The 19,181-nt window shown below is 33.1% G+C and overlaps 1 protein-coding gene across 1 annotated transcript in view; it reads right to left on the reverse strand.

Moving 5' to 3' along the window:
• The window catches only part of ERBB4 (erb-b2 receptor tyrosine kinase 4), a 712,433-nt gene that overhangs the window by 25,230 nt on the left and 668,022 nt on the right, over positions 1–19,181 (reverse strand). Inside the window, exons 22-25 of the mRNA XM_042948704.1 lie at positions 17,855–17,930; positions 13,863–14,009; positions 11,603–11,700; positions 9,868–10,038 (exon numbers count right to left, since the gene is read on the reverse strand). Coding sequence (XP_042804638.1) covers positions 9,868–10,038; positions 11,603–11,700; positions 13,863–14,009; positions 17,855–17,930 — 492 coding nt within the window. The remainder of the gene's footprint in view (positions 1–9,867; positions 10,039–11,602; positions 11,701–13,862; positions 14,010–17,854; positions 17,931–19,181) is intronic.

A 19,181-nucleotide genomic window follows, 5' to 3' on the forward strand; every position in this document is an offset into this window, starting at 1 on the left:
AGAGTAAAAATGCTTTCATAAGGATTGTACTAAATATTTTTTTTAAAATAACAGTAACTAGACATGTGTACCAACTATTTTTTAATGAACTTCATCTGAATAATTAGGCTTTTAAAATAATTTTTAATTATTATTTATTGGAGATGATATATTGATTTCACATTTTCTTTCCCCAAATGAAAGGTGGAAGTTAAAAGCAAAGAGTGTAGACCAGACGTATCTGGGTTCAAATCTCACTTTTTACCATACAAGCTGGAAATCTCAACAAAAAGATTTGTCACCTCTATCTCCAGTCTCTATCTTCATAAAATGAGAACAGTGATGCTTTTTATCTACCCTCGTTGTGAAGATTAAGGGTATAAGGTAAAAAGCTCAGAGCAGAACCAGACACATAAAAATGGGATCAATAAATGGTGGCTATATTTAGGTTTGCAGGTAAAATTTTTGAAACATTTGTGAAACGTGTAAGGATCATTTTATTTTCAAGCCTATGATAGTTACTAAGTCCCCAGACAGTCATTGTCCCTGTTTTTTTGTTTTTGGTGGGTTTCTTTTTGTTTGTTTTTGTTCTTGGCACTATGGGTTCCATTTGATCCTCCTGAACCATTAACTCTTGATTACAGGGAGTCTCACAGAAGAATAAACAGAAGAGGCAAAACAGCAGCAGGGTCTTTGGCTTCTCATTGCACTCCCAGCAGGAGCCTTTAAACCAATTGATGCTAAATCTCATTAGACTAGAAGTCAAAATCAAGATTTCCATGGTTTGACCAGCAAAAAAACCCAGACAGAGCCAACAGAGGATTGAATGTTAGACATGAAAAATTGCAACATGGCTTCCCACCTCTCCCTTAAAAGCAAAGAATGCTGAGCGATAGGTTTTCTTTTTTCCAGCATTGGTTTATGCATCTATAAAATGACAGGGTTTGTGCTAGAAGGCCTTTAAGACCCCTTCCCGCTCTGACACTCCATGATTTTATAATTACTTAGGCATCCATCTCATATTACAAGGGGGCATGTCCGTGGTGAAAATTATTATATTTATTTGATCTATTTACTTGGGTCAAGGACAAAACCACCCTGGTTATATATCTATTCTACTGGTTATATTTCAACTAGGGAAAACCAGAAAAGGATATACATGCTAGCAGAAAGGAAGGAAAAGTCACTGGCAAGTGATAGGGAAGAAGATTATATTGTTGATGTGGTCAGGAAGGTTCATGTCTATGTAGAAATGGGAGCATGAGACTTGAAAGTGCAAGAAATAATATGTTGTGATGTCTGTATGTATGTGTGTACTGCCAACCTCTTTTCTCCATCAAGGTTGAAGCTGGGAAGTTCTAAATGTCTTGTTACCACTTCAGCCTGTAGCGCGAGTGGAGAAATCACTCTGATCTACCATGACATAGGAAGTATTCCGCCTCTATTACATTTGTAAGCACACATTTATAGGCATTAGTCCTAGTTTTACACATGAGGAGAACTAGACCTTGTGTTCAGATTGGAGAAGAAGAGAATAACTAAATTTATGATAAGAAAAAAATGTTGAAGGGAATATAGACAATCATTTGCTAACAGAAAAAGCAGATTCTCTGCAGAATAAAGAAACAACTATAGAGGAGATCATAATACATAGCTAGAATGTACTACAACAAGGAGATGCACCCAAAGTTTAAATCTGCCAGAAGTAATTTTTATGATACCTGAAGACACAATTAGAGAAAGAGGTCTAAAAATTGTCTCTTTATTACTTAAGAATTTGAAGATTGATTTTGTTTGTAATACCTAAATAAAAGATTAAAGGAAGAATCTAGAGCTTGTACTATAGAGGGTTTCTCATTATGTTTAACAAGATATCATAATCTAAATTCAGTGAAAATCCATAGGAAGTTAGCAAGATATAAAAGAATGATAGCAGTGGGGAAAATAAAAAGAAAAGAAAAGCTTACAAAAAGTAGTCTAAGGAAAATAATATATCCATATTTTAAGAAAATCATGGTAGAGAAAACATAGCACAAAAAGGTCACTTGATATTTTGCTGCATAAATACTATCATTTGAGAGGGTGAGGGATATTCTCAAATATCCCTGGGGCACCTGGGTGGCTCAGTTGGTTAAACATCTGACTCCTGATTTCTGCTCAGATCATGATCTCATAGTTCATGAGTTCGAACGCTGCACAGGGCTTTCTTTATGCTGACAGTGCAGAGCCTGAATGAAAATTCTGTCTCCCTAGCTCTCTGCCCCTCCACTCCTCTCTCTCTCTCTCTCTCTCTCTCTCTCTCTCTCTAAGTAAATAAACTTTAAAAAGAATGTTAAAAAATAAAATTAAAAAAAGAAAAAAGAGACAAATCTATACTATATAAGGAAAGATACCTCTTTGTTAAATTAACTACCTACCCACACTTTTGAACTAGAACAGAAAGCACCAACATGATCTATATTTTGAAAGAGATCAACTATGTGGGATAAGATTAGAGCTCTGAGAAATTGTGTGTATGTGAGCCAGAGAATAGTAGAAAATAAATTGCAGACACTGGTCAACTGGAAGGACCATGGAATTTTCTAAATCCTTCAGCTATTGGTGACAATAGGATTATATATCATATAAAGAGAGATCTAATATAACACAGATCATTCAAATTTATCCTATTATAAAAATGATAGGTATACTCTAAACCAACGAGGATAAAAAATGAAAAGAATTAGTGCTGATAAATGGTCAGGTGCTCAAAATATTCAGTAATAGTGTCTTTCATTTTGTACAACGTAAACACTATATATTTACAAAACAATATATATTTATATATATTGAGCCCATTTCCAAAAAAAAAAAAATAATGTGGATGTCAGTTAAGGAGATATTGTAGTAATTTCTGTAAAGTGATGAGGGGACCTGAATTATGGTCATGACAAAAGAAACAGAAGAGAGAAATTTAAGAGTTGTTTTTCAGGAAGTCCAAAAAGGATTTTGTTTTGAATTGGATGAATTTTTTTATTTCCTTAAGTTTCTTTAGTTTCCTTAAACAATTATTTCTCACACAAAATATGAAGTATTTAACTATTAATATAAATGTACATTATAAAATTACCCTGCTATGTCAGCCTGAAATGGAACTAACTCAGTATTTGTGTCTCAAGTAAATTTTAAATTAAAGTTATTAACTGTTTTGACTTTGGATTGCAGATGCTTTTTAATCAGCTTGAATTGGATGATTTTAATGAGAAGCAAGAGATTTCAAAGTCATGTTTCAAGCCTTCATAACAAAGAAAAAAATAGAAAATTTGGGAGGAAGCTCACCCCATCTCCTCTGATAACATAAGAGCTCTCAAGCATGTATAGATATGGAAATATTACAAAACCTAAGATTTTTAAAGTATACTTAAAAAAACATCTCCTTGCCTTTTTTCACATAGGATTTGTTTGTTTGGTTGTTTGGTTGTTTGGTTTGTTTTATTGTTCAGCCTTCCTTCTGACCCATTTCAGACCTGCACTACTGAAACTCTTGTTTCTGTTGCAAGCTACACCCTCATCCTCTAACAATGATGACGATCTTAGGCTAATTTGGTTTCCTTTGTCTTTTTCCCAAAATACTTAGCATATTGCTTGCAGAATACTATCTCCCCAACTAAAATATAAACTCTTTTTAGGCAAATCTTTGATTTGAAACTCTGCACCCTCATTGTTCAACACAGTGCCTAGCCCATGATAAATATCCAACATATTAATTCATTTACTCTTCCATCCTAATTAATAACTTGAACAATATAAAAATTATTACTTAGATGGGAAAAACTTTGGGACAAAAAATACTTAGTGATAATGGCATGTCATAGTAAGAAAGCTCCTTCTTTTGGCTTAATAGAGTAAAAAAAAAAGAAAGAAAGAAAAACAAAAAGAAATCCCAATCACATCTAAGATATGATATGGGAATCCTTGACATATTTTGGAAGAAATGTAAAACCAATATCCTGAGACTACAATCATTTATCATCAAGTAGCAGCTGTTGTTAGAATTGATATTGATCCTTGGTAAATTGCAACCAGACCAACCTTGTTATATCATCACAAAACTCTCCCAGTACATCATTTAGCTATGAGATGCTTCCTTAACTTGTGTCCTTAAGTTTTTCTCTTCTATATTCAATCACATAAGGACACAAGCATGTGGTGCAGAGGCAATACAAAATGCTTTGGGACATTTTCCAATTAAATATTTGCCAGAAGATAATATATAAATTCATAAAATATAATACTTAGTTCAAAAAGTCATTTGATAATAAGGTACTTTTAAAATTAGAAAGAACTTAATAGGCAATATAGCTCCATTTTCTCATCGTTAAAGTGAAGAAACTGAATTTAGTTAAATGATATAACTAGGGCTGTAACGCCAGAGTTTGTTCTAAAAAGTGGCATTCCTGACATCCGATTTATTTTCTTTTTTACAATTACCATTAAGTGAATGAAAAGTGCTAGTTTCATACATAGTAAGAAGTTTAATAGGAACTTGAAATGAGGAACTTTCCCCTACCACACTGTTATTTTACGTATGGCCTCCATGTGGGATTGTTGAAAGCTGGACTCAATTTCTAGATTTGCTTCTTATCATTTGTGTTATCTAAACTTTCCACAGCTCAATTTTCTTAAGTTTTAAAATGGGATGAATATTAGTGTCTACCTAATAGGGCTTTGTGAAATAAAAGTGAAACAGTAAATTTAAAATACTTAGCATAGTACCTTGGTCATAGTAAGCAGTCAATAAGTTTTAGCTGATACTATTATTACTAGTTTTATGATTCCATAAAATAAGAAATCATAGCTTTGATCTGTTGAACAGTAAAAACAAATGTAATTGAAACTCTTATATTTTCAAATGTCATTATGGAAAGTGACATCATTATATCCCTGTCCCTGCATCATCATTTTGCTTGAATTTCTTCCAGTTTATATACATCATTAGGAAGCATATTTGGCACGATATCATAAATCCTATAGGGGAAACCAAAGTGCTTTGCATTTCTTTCTTTTTTTTAATTTTAGAGAGAGAGAGTATGCATGAGCAGAGAAGAAGAAAAGAGGAAGGGAGAGAGACAGAGAGGGAGAGGGAGAGAGAGAGAGAGAGAGAGAGAGAGAGAGAGAGAGAGAGATTGAGGTTCCTAGGTGGGTTCCACGTTCAGCATGAAGCCTGATGTGGGGCTTGATCCCATGACCCAGGGATCATGACCTGAGATGAAATCAAGAGTCAGACTCTCTAATGACTGAGCCACCCAGGTGCCCCTCTATTTTTTCTAAGTGATGAATTAGTAAAACTCTTAATGGGAATTACAATGTGTGTGGTAGCCTTACTAGGATATCTTTATCAAAGTTACAAAATTTAATTTGAGGGAAAAGTGATAGTAGCACAAAATAAAGTGTGTAAGATCCCACTTTATGAGCAGTCAAATATTCAGCCTACAACCAATTATTTAGAAACTGATCACATTTTTGAGATACTAAGCTCCTTTATTTTTCTTCATCCTTTGTTTCTTCTGCTTACATTTTATTCATTTCTCAACCTATCCATGTAACCTATTCTGGAAGAAAGAGGGCAAAAGGAGGAGGAAAAAATCAGATCTGTTAATGTAGTTATTTCTTAGCAGATGTGAAAGAAGTGGAAATTGTCATGAGAGAACCACTGTGGGTCACCTGCTCCACCAATGTGCAGCAGCTATAATTCCTTTGTCTTCCCCTGGCCTGGATAATTGAGAGCTAGCTGATATGTTTGGAAAGATGTAGAATACTGCATCTTTAAAACTATTCATCACAAATGACTGAATGATCCTGCAACAATTGAAACCTTCTCTACAAAAATGTACTGAAGATTTTAAATTAAAATTTCCAATATCATTAAAGCTAAAATATTTTTAGTCATATCAAGTTATTAGCTATCTTTATCATTGCTCCTGTATTTGGCATACAATTCACTATGCCAGAGAAATATAAATCTAGGTAACTCAAAAGAAAAAGACAATTTTTATCCACATGAACAGAAAAATATCTGCACAGAAATTCAAAAATTGTACACGGATTTAATTCAAAACATCAGGCATTATGTGTTTAAATAAAATATATCAAGAGAGAAAGAAGGCAGTCATGGAGCCCAAAACCTATTGAAAGACTAAATACACAAATGGACAATGGCTAGATCATACATAAAAACAGAAGTCTAATCCCCAACTTAATAGCAACTTACCTGGGAAACCGTATCTATAATAAACAGGCCAGAAAGCCAGTCCTGTTATATAAGTTTTGCAGGAAGCCAGATTCTTACCTCCAGCAGCAATCTAGGAAGCTAAATAATAACGTATGTAACAACTTAACCAAAGTTGTCAGGCCTTGTGTAACTAATAGCTTCTCTAAGTTTTGTCACCACTTTCAATTTAGGACAAACCAGAGAAAGACAAATACATACCTGTAACTAATTACACTGGATGTCCCACTTCTAATTACCTACCCTCTTATAGTTTCCCCACGCCAAAAGCCTCCAACCAAGGCATACTTGAAGCCTTCCCTTTTCTCCACTATAAAGCTTTCCCACTCTTGTGTGCCTTTGAGACTCTGCCAAAATGCAAGTGGCAGCGGCGAAGTCCCTTGCTATAACAAGCTCTGAATAAAGAGGCTTTGCTTCTCTCATTTGTTTGGTCTTCATTAATTTCCACACTATTGAGCATCTCCTACATATCCATCAATGGGGAACACACTTAGATCCTAAAAAGATAACCTTCACAATATTCTTAGCAGATATTTTGATGTTTATTTATTTATTTTGAGAGAGAAGGAGAGAGACAGAGAGAGAGAGAATCCCAAGTAGGTTCTGCGCTGTCAGCACAGAGCCTGATTCAGGGCTCAATCCCACGAAACCTTGAGATCATGACCTGAGCTGAAACCAAGAGTCAGACGCTTAACCAACTGAGCCACCCAGGCACTTCTGAGTAGATTTTAAATCTTCATTTTACAGATGTACAGACCTGAAGTTTGTAGAAGTTAGATAGCTTCTCATGTTCTTCCATTTTCATCATGCTAGAGTAAGCATTTTTGGTATATTATTGTGATAAAAGTATTTGAGATAGTATTAAAAAGGTACTAACAATAACAATAATAATAACAACAACAGGTCTAAATTTGTTGGGTGTTTTTTAGCAACACTTGCATCTGTATCTATCAACTTGCTGGATAAATGTCAGCTTTGTAGTTTTAATTGATTCATTGCTTTAAAGCCATGACATGTATCAAAATACATACAGATTTTGAAATAAAAGCACCATAGAATAAATTACATCTATATCTTATTTGCTATAAAAAAACACATCAGCAGAAGTACTCAGTCAAGTAGTGATTGAATCAATAGGGTTTTTCTAGATAATATGCAGAAAACGTTGTGATGTATGATATTGAAAAGGAAATAAGTACAAATGAAATTTGAGTGATTCTTAAAAGAGAATAAGTATGTATTTGCCTGGCACTTTTTAAAGGGTAATTGTTTAGCAATCACATAAGTTAACTACCATTGTATTTATTTTACATATGAAGAAACAAGTTGTAAAGTTATTAAGAACAACATGTAAAATTTATCAGCTAGTGAGCAAAAGAATCTATATTTAAAAGCTGAATTAGTTTTTGGTTTCAAAGTTTAGCAAATATGCTCAAGAAACACTTGATTAAAATTCACCTTAAGATATTCCCTTACCACATAAGTTGGCCACAGAACCTAAAACTGAAGTAATTCATTTTCTAACTATAAAATAATATAACTTAACTTTCTAGGAAGAAAAAGGGAAAATAGCATTTGCACAAATTAGAAATTACCATGGAAGTGCCATAAAACCAAGTTTTTTAAAATAGGAAAACACAGATGAAGTTACATAAAACCAGATTTTTTTAAAATAAGAAAACACAGATGATTAATCAGGCCTCTTAATGCCTGAAAATAAAATGGTATTTAAGCACAATTCCCCTAACAAAGACCTGAAAAACTAAAAAGAAATCTACCGATAACATTGTTTAAATAATAATGTGGAATAAGAAATGATAACTGAAGGCCAAATAATTTCTCATGTGGCTTCTACTTTGTCTCACTAATTTCATTTAGTTAATTCAAACCTTTATTAAGAATTCCTTGCATTTGCATTGAGCATAAATTAAAATGAACAGAAAGTTGAAATCTGAGATGCCTTATGAAAAGAAAAAGATTCAAGCTCTTGGCCCTATAGCATTTCATGTTAAGGAAGGAAAACTGTTTTCTGAAACGTCTCTATTTTAAGAAAAGCAATACATTTGTCACATAAAATTACAATCACCAAAGTTATAATTTGGCCATGTTGCTAAGTATATGGAGGGGGGAAAGTTGCTTCCTTTATACACCTTAAGGACTTTTCCTTCCCATAAACAAGACTGATGTTCAATGAGTATTGATTTAATTTGCAAACCTTTTAGTTGTCTTCTCCCCATTGGGATGCACTGACATATTTTTCATAGAAAAGAAAAATTGAGGTATTTATTTTGCCTTCTTCTATATCAGCCCTTCTAAATGGAGCAAATGAGCAAAAGGTATGGGAGAGGTTGGAGGATGCATTTCATAATCACCCGGGGGATTTCTCAAACTGCATGTATCTCAGACATTGAGGTCGATGTCAAGAAAAATAACCATATGATGAAAATAACATGTTCCAATAACTTTGAGGCAGCAGTATGTGTGAGAGAGGCAGGCTGCCTACATTAGAATCCTACTCTCCCACTGGCTAACTGTAGGACACCAGTCAAATCACTTAATTGTGACAAGTTTCTTCATTTTAAGATGGAAATAATGATAATAGAACCTAATGATATTGTTGCAAGGAATAAGAGACTTAATATATATGTGTTGACACAGGGTAAACACCAGGTTTATATATATATGTTGACACGGGGTAAACACCAGGTAAGTGTTATGTTATTGCTGTGGATCTGAAATAAAGCAAAGAACTTCATTTATGAAAATGAGCAGCAAGTTGAAAGGTTTCTTATGCTTGTGGTCAAGACAAATAGAATGCTGTCTGTTCCACCAGCTATGATAATGTTCTTAAATGAAGGAGGTCGGACACTTCTTGAAGCCAGGGATTATGTCAAAATACTTTGAATCTCAAGTGTCTAATCATGCCTTACATGTAGGAGTACTCAATACATGTTGAGTGAACATTAAATATTTAAAAAAATAAATAAATTAATGAACACATGGATTGACAGTTTTCAGAAGAAGAATGATAGTCATATAGAGTGTGCTTAATATTTAAAATTAAATGCAAGTTCTTTTCAGAAGCTTCTTTCAAAACCTAAATCTACATCTTAGAATTGGTTCAGCAGTCCCCCCAAAAGGATTGATATAGTTCAAAGTATTGCAGTTTTCTATTTCGACTTCAAAGTGACAGGAAATACTTAAAGTCTCTTGAGTGAAAGAGGTTGTACTTGTATCACCTCTTGACTAATAAATAAGTCCTATCATCTTTTTTAAAGAGCCTATCTTGTTAAGAATTTTCATTGATATAAACAGAGTTTTATTAGCTTGAATTGGTTGTAGATTTTTTTTTTAAACTAAGATTTAAGTAACATACGACAAAGGCAACATTCCTCTTTTTGAAATTTTAAAAATACTTCGGAGTACATATTCTATTACCTATGTTTGTGTTTGAAAATTAACTATATATGGCATGTTTTTCCCTGGTATAGTATGTTTTTAATCTAGGAATCACCCAGAATTGAGCTGTATAATTATTTTGTAATTCCAGTGCTTATAATATGTTTGCATGATTTGTTTCTCAGAAATAACATGGGAGGTGGTATATAATCATTTCTTACCCTATTTGAGTCAATTCTTGCTCTGGAAGTATAGATGGGAGGTGGGATGTTGAAAGCCTGAGGGACCAGGTATTCCTCAGCATCCATCATATCTTCCAGGTCCTCTTCATCCAAGAGATTCTGAAAGAACTTGCTGTCATTTGGACTGGGAAGCTTCATGCGATCATCACCCTAAAAGTTTGCCCACCAGACAAACAAACAAACAAACAAAGATTCTTCATCTTAAATATATGGACTTTGCAGCAAATTTATGTAATATCAAAACAAGTGGTTGAAAATTCATGCACTCATTTAAAAAATAACTGTTTAACACATTTACCAGTCACAAAGGAGCTTATAACATACTTAGATATGACACGGTAAGATAAATACATTTAATAGAATGTGATAAACGCCATTAGAGGTAATTAAAGCAGTATGCTATGGCTCTTTTGAGGGAGGCATAATCTATTTCAGACGTGAGAATAACTATATAGGCTTCATTGCCAAGATGTTGTTTGAGCTGTGACTTTAAGAGTAAGTAATAAAGGGCAATTGACTTCTCAATCTTTACTGTATTTTATTTGGTTGGTTTGATAGGGTAGAGTTATCAGGACATGTAGGCTCCATGATTTTTTTTTTTTTAATGTTTATTTACTTTTGAGAGAGAGAGAGAGACAAAGCGTGAGCAGAGGAGGGGCAGAGGGAGAAGGAAACAGAACCTGAAACGGGCTCCAGGCTCTGAGCTGTCAGCACAGAGCCTGACTCGGGGCTCGAATACCCGAAACACCAGATCATGACCTGAGCCAAAGTCAGATGCTTAACAGACCGAGCCACCCAGGCGCCCCCATGATTTATTCTATAGAATGACACTGTTAAAGTGATAGCTTTAAAAATCACAGCAAAAGTGGCAAATAATATAAACAAGGGTGGGAGAGACACCAAAACCCTACTCTTTTTTTTGCCTCCTATATTTCTTAAATGTTTTTTTCTATTTTTCAAAATTATGTGACATTTTTGTATATAAGCAGTTTATGCAAGTTAATTTGGGAGAAAAATAACTAGGAACTATTAGATTCTAAATCCTGACTTTTATCTTCATGGCAGACTATTAATAGGAAGATAAATGCTACCTTGTTTCATTGAGGAAAATTAGTTCAGTGTAACCCAAGGTCCACTTGTTTATGATTTAGGCAAAATAATCATAGAGAAATATATTATAATTTTTAAATTATCCAATCCAGTGTTTCTAGTGTTTAATATAAAATGTTCTTTTGGACTGTTATTTGATTCATATGTACGTCCATTCACTGGAATCTGAGTTATTGCTTGGATACTGTATATCTCCCTTAAGAAAACAAAATATATTTATAAATATTTTTTAGGAAATTGAATGCAATATACTGACACTTTTAATTCACTGTCTTAAAACCTGGACAAGATTAAAACAAAAATCCATCTTCCTTTTATTCTGAAAGGGAAGATTATCATAATGGACATGACTTAACACATAATGTTAACAAAAAGCAGAGTGCTAGAAGGTTTATCTGAGGATAAGGACTTCTTATGTATATGGATAATCATAATTATCTGGCCATTCAATAGCAGAGGCACTTGAATACTAAGGCAAGATTCCTAGAAGGAGTTCTGACATCAACTAGAAACCTCTTTTCCATAAGTCATTTCACATGATATTCTGCTTAATCGATTTATGAATGGTGATTTACAAAGTTCCAGTGTCCAGATATGTACCAACCTGAATAACTAGATATCTTTGAGGGTCTCGAGCCATCCTCGAAAATTCAGCAGCCAGTTCCTTAAATTTAGGTCTACTGTCTGCATCAATCATCCAGCCTAGAAATTCACACACAGTAAAAGGGTCACTGTATCTATCCATAATTAGGAAGAAGTAGGATGTAAATTTTATGAAAACATAGGCTGTTTGAAAAATACTGTTTTAGTAATAATGATCTAAAAAAAACAAAGAAAGCTAAAGAAAGAAATAATCCAATAGGCAAGGTTCTATCTCAAGCAGTTTGTTGATGTTCTTAAGTAAATGTGAATAAGAGAAACTTTTTATTCTGTTGATCTAATTTAAAAGTAATTTTTCTTCTTATGAAACATAACCCTAGGCTAACTATAGGAACTTACAGAATCTCCTATATTTTTTTCTTAAGTGGAGAGAATGCTTCCTTTTTCTTTCTTTCTTTTTTTAAAATTTTTCTTGGATGGCTATAGAGGAGGTGATGGGGACATAATTTATTATTTTCTATTAGGAGTGACATAGAATACAAATTTTAGTTACAATGCAGTGCACCAGCACAGGGGAGGGGGTGGGGGTGGGGAAAGAAATAGAAAGCAACTTTCTCAAGCTGTTTTTTTTCCTGGTGGGGGGAAAAAAAAAAAACAATGCAAAGTAATTGGTAATGTTTGTTCAGCACTAGCCATTAGCTTATCTAACTAGTAACCTTTGCAGCATAAAAATACTATCAGCAATTTTCAAGGTATGTATTATTATTTAGCTGGGAGTCTAGATAAAGTGGGTCTTATCTCCCCAGGCTCTGCTTAGCTGATGAGATCACAAGAATACAAGTACTAAGCTTTCCTTGATTTTCTTGCCAAGTGACCCTTTTCTTAGGTATTAAAACTCATAAAAGCAAGGTAAAACTCTCTATTAGGCAAAATCTGTTCCTGATTTCTCATTGTTTCATCAGAGTATCAAAATGAAGTATATAAATCATTTCTTATGCTACTTATGAGATCAAATTATATAATGTATGCATGTTTTTAAGGTTTTTTGCATAGATGACTACTGAAGATGCTTGATTCAATAAAGTTATAAAGTGAGTTTCTTTTTTCCGGGAGTTCAATTTTTATTCTTGTTCTGGGAAGTCTTTGGGTGTCATTTCATGTATCATTAATATCACCTGATTTTTTTCTCTCTCCTAATAAAGCTGCACTATATGCATCCATTTGCACACATACACAAAAAATTGCTGTTGATACCAAGATGCTAATGAGAAAATAGGTGTTTCTGGAATTATTAGAACCTAAAAAGGTTAACTTCACCGGGAGGTATCCGTTTCTTTCTAACTAAATATTGAGTAAATAGAACTATGCTTAGAGAAAAGGGCATGCTGACCTGAACTGGAAGGCACATTTTTTATTTCTTTCCTCACTGTCAGAATGTATCACACATGTCATGAATATAAATCTGAGTAGACCTGGGTCCAAAGTCTCTTATTAATAAGATGCTTATTCACCTTCACCAGTTTGTTTCTTTGCTAACCCAGTGTAAATCGAAAGGGGAAAACCCCAGATTACACAAGAAAGATTGCTGAATGTTAATCTCACTTAAATTAACTAGGAAACTCCAGAGACTTCCTTAATTCTATTTAAATTAAGAGCCTAGGCTGCCAAAACATATTTATAATACGTATGTGTCTGGGGCATAGAAAGGAGGAAAAAAAAGTAAGAGCGTTTGATGTAAACGAATGATCAAATTGAAAAAAAAAGTAAACATTCATAATCTTTTTATTTGACTATAGATTCATGTCTTCCTACTTTCCATTCTGTCCTGCTAATTTCCTGTTGACTAAAACTGGTAAACCTATTTCCATTTAATTCATTTTTTCAACTATCAGCTTCAAGCTTTCTTTCTTTATATCAGATCATTTGTTTAGACTGCTATTTTCCTATAAAGATTACTAACATTATTGTAACTAATTACATCTCTTTATGAAAGACAATGTGATTGTCATGGAAATGATAAGAATCAAAGTGAAATGAATCAGAAGAGAAAGAGTCATATAATTTTGACTTCATAACATGGAAGCATGATATTGCTTCCTATTCATAATAATCACAAAAACGCAGGTGTTTACATGATCTTTTCATAATTATTTTTGGACTTTTACATTTTTCAATATACAAAAACATTATGCAGGTAGATTAATCTGTACTATTGCTTTACTAAGAGTGATGATGGTGATGATGAAATTATTTTGCAATCTTACATTTGACCATGACCATGTAAACGTCAATAGTGCAGATAGGAGGCTGGGGCAAACGTTCTCCTTTCTCTAATAAATCCGGGATTTCTCTGGTTGGAATTCCATCATAGGGTTTTCCTCCAAAGGTCATCAGTTCCCATATGGTAACTCCTAAATTGGAGATCAAATATTTACATAAGCATATTAACAACATACTTTGAATAAACCAGCAGTATGCCAGTGACAAAAGAAAGCTCCCTAGAAGGCAATCAAAATTAGACTAAAGAAAAGCTCTTCAGATTTCTATATTCATTAGCAGAAGCCCAGTGACAAAATCTTTGTGGGAAATTCAATTATCTTATTATTGTCTTGAAATTTTTAATGAGTAGCAGAGACAATTCAGAGTGCGTATCAGAACACAGAATCTTTTCCCCATGTCTACTTTTAAGTAATGTTAACATTTGCTGATTCTAGTTAATTTTCACTACACCACATTAGAGTCTATCAAACAATTTACTATAAACATGTGTATCCAGTATTAAGTAAATATGATTGCAGGCAAAATCTGATGTTGACTAATTTTGACATTAACCTCTTTGCTATTAAAAGCCCTATGGGCTAAGCTGTGGTGCCAGAATGAATACCTTATGTTATGATAAATAATCATGGCTCTCTCTTTAACTCACACAAAGAGAACAAGTGGAAAACACACACACACACACACACACACACACACACACACACACACACACAGATTTATTTCTTTAATACCTGTGAGACCCTGAGTGAGGAATGATCCATATATACCATAATACATGTGAAGTAGGCATCACAAAATTGAAAGGAATCAATAATAGTTGATCCCTTAGATAATGAAATCACCTTCTTGAATCACTAGAAGAGTGATTTGTTCTGTAAAAGCAAATACCCTAAATATTAACATGCAAATAGCTAGCATTGATGAAAATGATTCTGATTTGAACAATACTATACATATTACAGACCTCTTCTTTGTGATCTAATAATTATACAATGAAGAAGTTATCATTTCTTAAGGTTAAGGATTGTAAGTTCAGAAAGATCTGTATGTGTATAGGAGTCTCACCAGGTGAATTTTGATTGGTGCATATAATATGCAAAATATGGTTTAATATAAAATCCATTAATTAGGACCGTGCTTTCTTTTCCATGTCCATCTGTAATGAATTATTTATTCATTTTTAGTTCATAACAGTTATCATTGACTAATAATAAAAATACAAAGCTTAAAGTATAAAAGTATATGTGAATTGCCAATTATCCTTTATAATAAGATCACTAATTACCTGATTTTTTGGTTAATATTTATATCTTATAATTCTTATATAAAAATGTAATTAGTGACACAATTTAATTGATTGATCTTTATTAAACCCTACTTATGAGGCACCTGGGTGGCTCAGTCAGTTGAGTGACTCTTGGTTTTGGTTCAAATCATGATCTCATGGGTTTGTGAGATCGAGCTCCATGTAGGGCTCCATGCTGTCAGCATGAAGCCTGCTTGGGATTCCCTCTCTCTCTCTCTCTCTCTCTGTCCCTCTGTCTCTCTCTTCCCTTCCCCTGCTCTCTCTCTCTCTCTCAAAATAAATAAATAAATAAACTTAATTTTTTTTAAATCCTACTTAATTTTTCATATTAAAAAATGACTTCCTAGAGCCAATAATTAAGATTCAGTGTCCATGAGGCAGACTGGAACAAGTTAAGAACTGGATGGCTGTCCATTTCTATTCAGTCAGTCAATATAAATACACGTTTATAGAATATATATTTAATGAGGACATTTTATGAACTTATGTATGCAATTATAAAAGAATACATGCCCTCATATCTCTATCAGAACTTACAAGAAAAATGCAAAGCAATTACAAATCAAAATAATAGAAAATATAATAAACAGAAACATAAATACAAAAACAAAATCAGGAACATCAAAACCCCTACTTCTGCCAATAATAATTTAATTAAATCTTTTTAGGAGTGACAAGATAGGGTTAAACAGAGATGGCTTCATGCAGAAGGACAATTGCAGGAAAACTGAATCAGAAACATTCCCAAAACATACAATTCTATCATTCAGAGATATAAACCATAGCCAATGCATATTTATTTTTGTAAAAATAAAGATGAACCCAGTGGCAATTTTTTACAAAGCTTCACTGTAAACAACATTATGTTTCTGTCTTGTATACCTTTTGCAATCAACTATAATATATCATAAAAATCCTAAAATGCCTTATGGGTATGGATTGATGACCTGGGCTATATTTCAAAGCAGAGTACTACTTACCTATCTATCTATCTATCTATCTATCTATTTATCTATCTATCATCTATCTATCTATCTATCATCTATCTTTCTATCAATCTATCATCTATCTGCCTACTTACTTATTTTAGAGGCCATTTAAAATTTGACTGTAGTAGACTGTTACATTTATTTCAGGGAAACATACATAGGAAAAAGGGAAAAGAAAAAGAAAAAAGTATATGACATATATCAAAATATATGTGTAATATATAAATCTATCATATAAAATATAATCTATGGATTTATCTCTATCATATAATATATAAGCTAATTTGTACCATATAATATATATAATAGATTTATGTTTCTATTAAGTCCTTACAGTTCAACAACTAAATTTTACAAGCATTTTCCTATACTTGTTTAAATCTCAAACACATCACACTTTCTACTTCTAAGCTGAGTAGAACACATGAGGCCTTACATGGAAATTTTAAACCTATAGCATACATGTATAGAGGAGGAAAAAAAAAACACTTTAAAGAAATGTCTTATTTTTATTTTACTTTTATTTTTTAAAATATTTATTTTTGAGAGAGAGAGAGAGAGAGAGAGAGAGAGAGAACGCGCGAGCGCCAACGGGGGAAGGGCAGAGAGAGAGGGAGACAGAGAATCTGAAGCAAACTCTAGGCTCTGAGCTGTCAGCACAGAGACCAAGATGGGGCTCAAACCCATGGACCTAGAGATCACCACCTGAGCCAAAGTAGGAGCCTTAACCAACTGAGCCACCCAAGAGCCTCTTAAGTTTTTTTTAAAGATAATTTGTGCTTTTCTAGATAAGAGGTGTAAGTTCTTTAATGATTGAATAGCTTAAGTCTTTTGCCTAAAAAAACAATAATAAAGATAAAGCAAACTTTAAATTTGAGTGAACTAAACTGTATCATGCTTTCAAGACCCACCACTCCCTTTTTCCTTAAATGGACATTGTGCTTTTAATTTGTAAGAAATACTGGTTTATTTAAACTTAGAAAAGCTATTGATTCATTCTCATTAATATCTGGATGGACTTAGGTTGTGAATAGACAGATGCTAAATATCTCATTTCAACAATTAAATTAAATGCATTACATGAATGTTCTAAGTTTAAAGACCACTCTTTTCCAGGTCATATTATTCACTCTCTAATAGGTCTGTTTATTCCAAAGTAATCTGTAAATTAAAATCAAAGGTGCAATTAGCAATCTTCTCATATCTCTCCCCTCACATTTAGTGCTCTCACCTATTTGCTTTCAGTAATTGTTCTTTGTTACAATAACTTCTTTCTTATTATAGAACAGACATTCTTTCATTTTTAACACGTTTTCAAAGAGTTTTTGATAATTAAGGCCATGAGGTTCTATGACATTGTTCCTAAACTAAAGTTGACTTTTTTTTTTTTCCTGTCAAAATGATCACAAAAGTTGCTACCAAACCAAAGATTATGGTAGACAACTCAACTGAGATATTAACATATTACATTTTAGAGAATGAAGGAATAAAAAAAAAGGCAGATAACAATATTATTGAGGTTTTTTTTTTTTATGGAATAGCAAAGAGTTAATTCCTTTAAGAAACAAGGCTTATAAGTATTTCCAACACAATAAAATAAGTTGGTTTAAGATATTTCACGTGAACCTAATATATTTAATTTTGCCTTAAAACCCTTAATTCACAAGGAAGATTTATTTACCATAACTCCAAACATCACTCTGATGGGTGAACTTCCTGTAGTGTATACACTCCAGAGCCATCCATTTAATTGGCATCTGAGAAATAAAAAGAGAAATAAAAAGTTAACTTTTTTTAGTTATATAAAAATTCATTTCTATAGTCATTTCTCAAAATATGAGCTTCTAGGCTTGCCTCAGTTGTATTTTTTGATTGTGTGTATAGAAAATATAAATATAATAATAATAATAATAATAATAAATGTTATTTTTAAAGTTTATTTATTGTTTAATTTACAACCAACAGCATATGGTGCAACATTGATTTCAGGAATAGATTCCTTAATGCTTCTTATCCATTTAGCCCATCCCCCCTCCCACAACCCCTCCAGCAACCCTCTGTTTGTTCTCTATATTTAAGAGCCTTTTATGTTTTTTCCCCCCTCTCTGTTTTTATATTTTTTCCTTCCTGGTCCCTTATGTTCATCTGTTTTGTATCTTAACTTCCTCATATGAGTTAAGTCATGATATTTATCTTTCTCTGGCTAATTTCACTAGCATAATGCCCTCCAGTTCCATCCACATTGTTGCAAACAGCAAGATTTCATTCTTTTTGATTGCCAAATAATACTCCATTGTATATATATATACATCTTCTTTATCCATTCATCCATCGATAGACATTTGGGTTCTTTCCATACTTTGGCTATTGTCGATAGCACTGCGATAAACATTGGGGTGCATGTGCCCCTTTGAAACAGCACACCTGTATCCCTTGGATAAATACCTAGTAGTGCAAATTCTGGGTCGTAGGGTAGTTCTATTTTTAATTTTTTGAGGAACCTCCATACTGTTTTCCAGAGTGGCTGTATCAGTTTGCATTCCCACCAGCAGTACTTAATAATAAATGTTATTTTTTAATACAGGGAACAACGAATTGAAATTTATAAAATTCTAAAAGTGAAATAACCTAAAGATATATTTTTAAAAGCTTCAAAAACAATGACAAGTAAAAGAATAAAATAAGTATCATTTTCTCTATTTCTTAATGTTCAGCAATTAATTCAGTTACTAGTTATTATGACTCTCAATACTATTCTAAACATCTAAGATATGTGCTTCTAAAAATATGGTCTATTACATTTTTGCCCCCAAAATGAGACTCCTTACATTTTCAGTTATCCCTTCAGAACATTTCTGACCACCAGTACAATGGACTCTTTCTACACTTGCCCTTTCCTTTTTCCTCTCATATAATCTGGTCACTTAAAACACCCACAATAATGTATTCCAAAGTTAGGCTTGCTTTATTCCCCAGCCACAAATGGTCTCCCTTGTTTTGGTTAGCCA

The sequence above is a fragment of the Panthera leo genome, chromosome C1 (genome assembly GCF_018350215.1).
Source record: "Panthera leo isolate Ple1 chromosome C1, P.leo_Ple1_pat1.1, whole genome shotgun sequence".
Classification (NCBI taxonomy): domain Eukaryota; kingdom Metazoa; phylum Chordata; class Mammalia; order Carnivora; family Felidae; genus Panthera; species Panthera leo.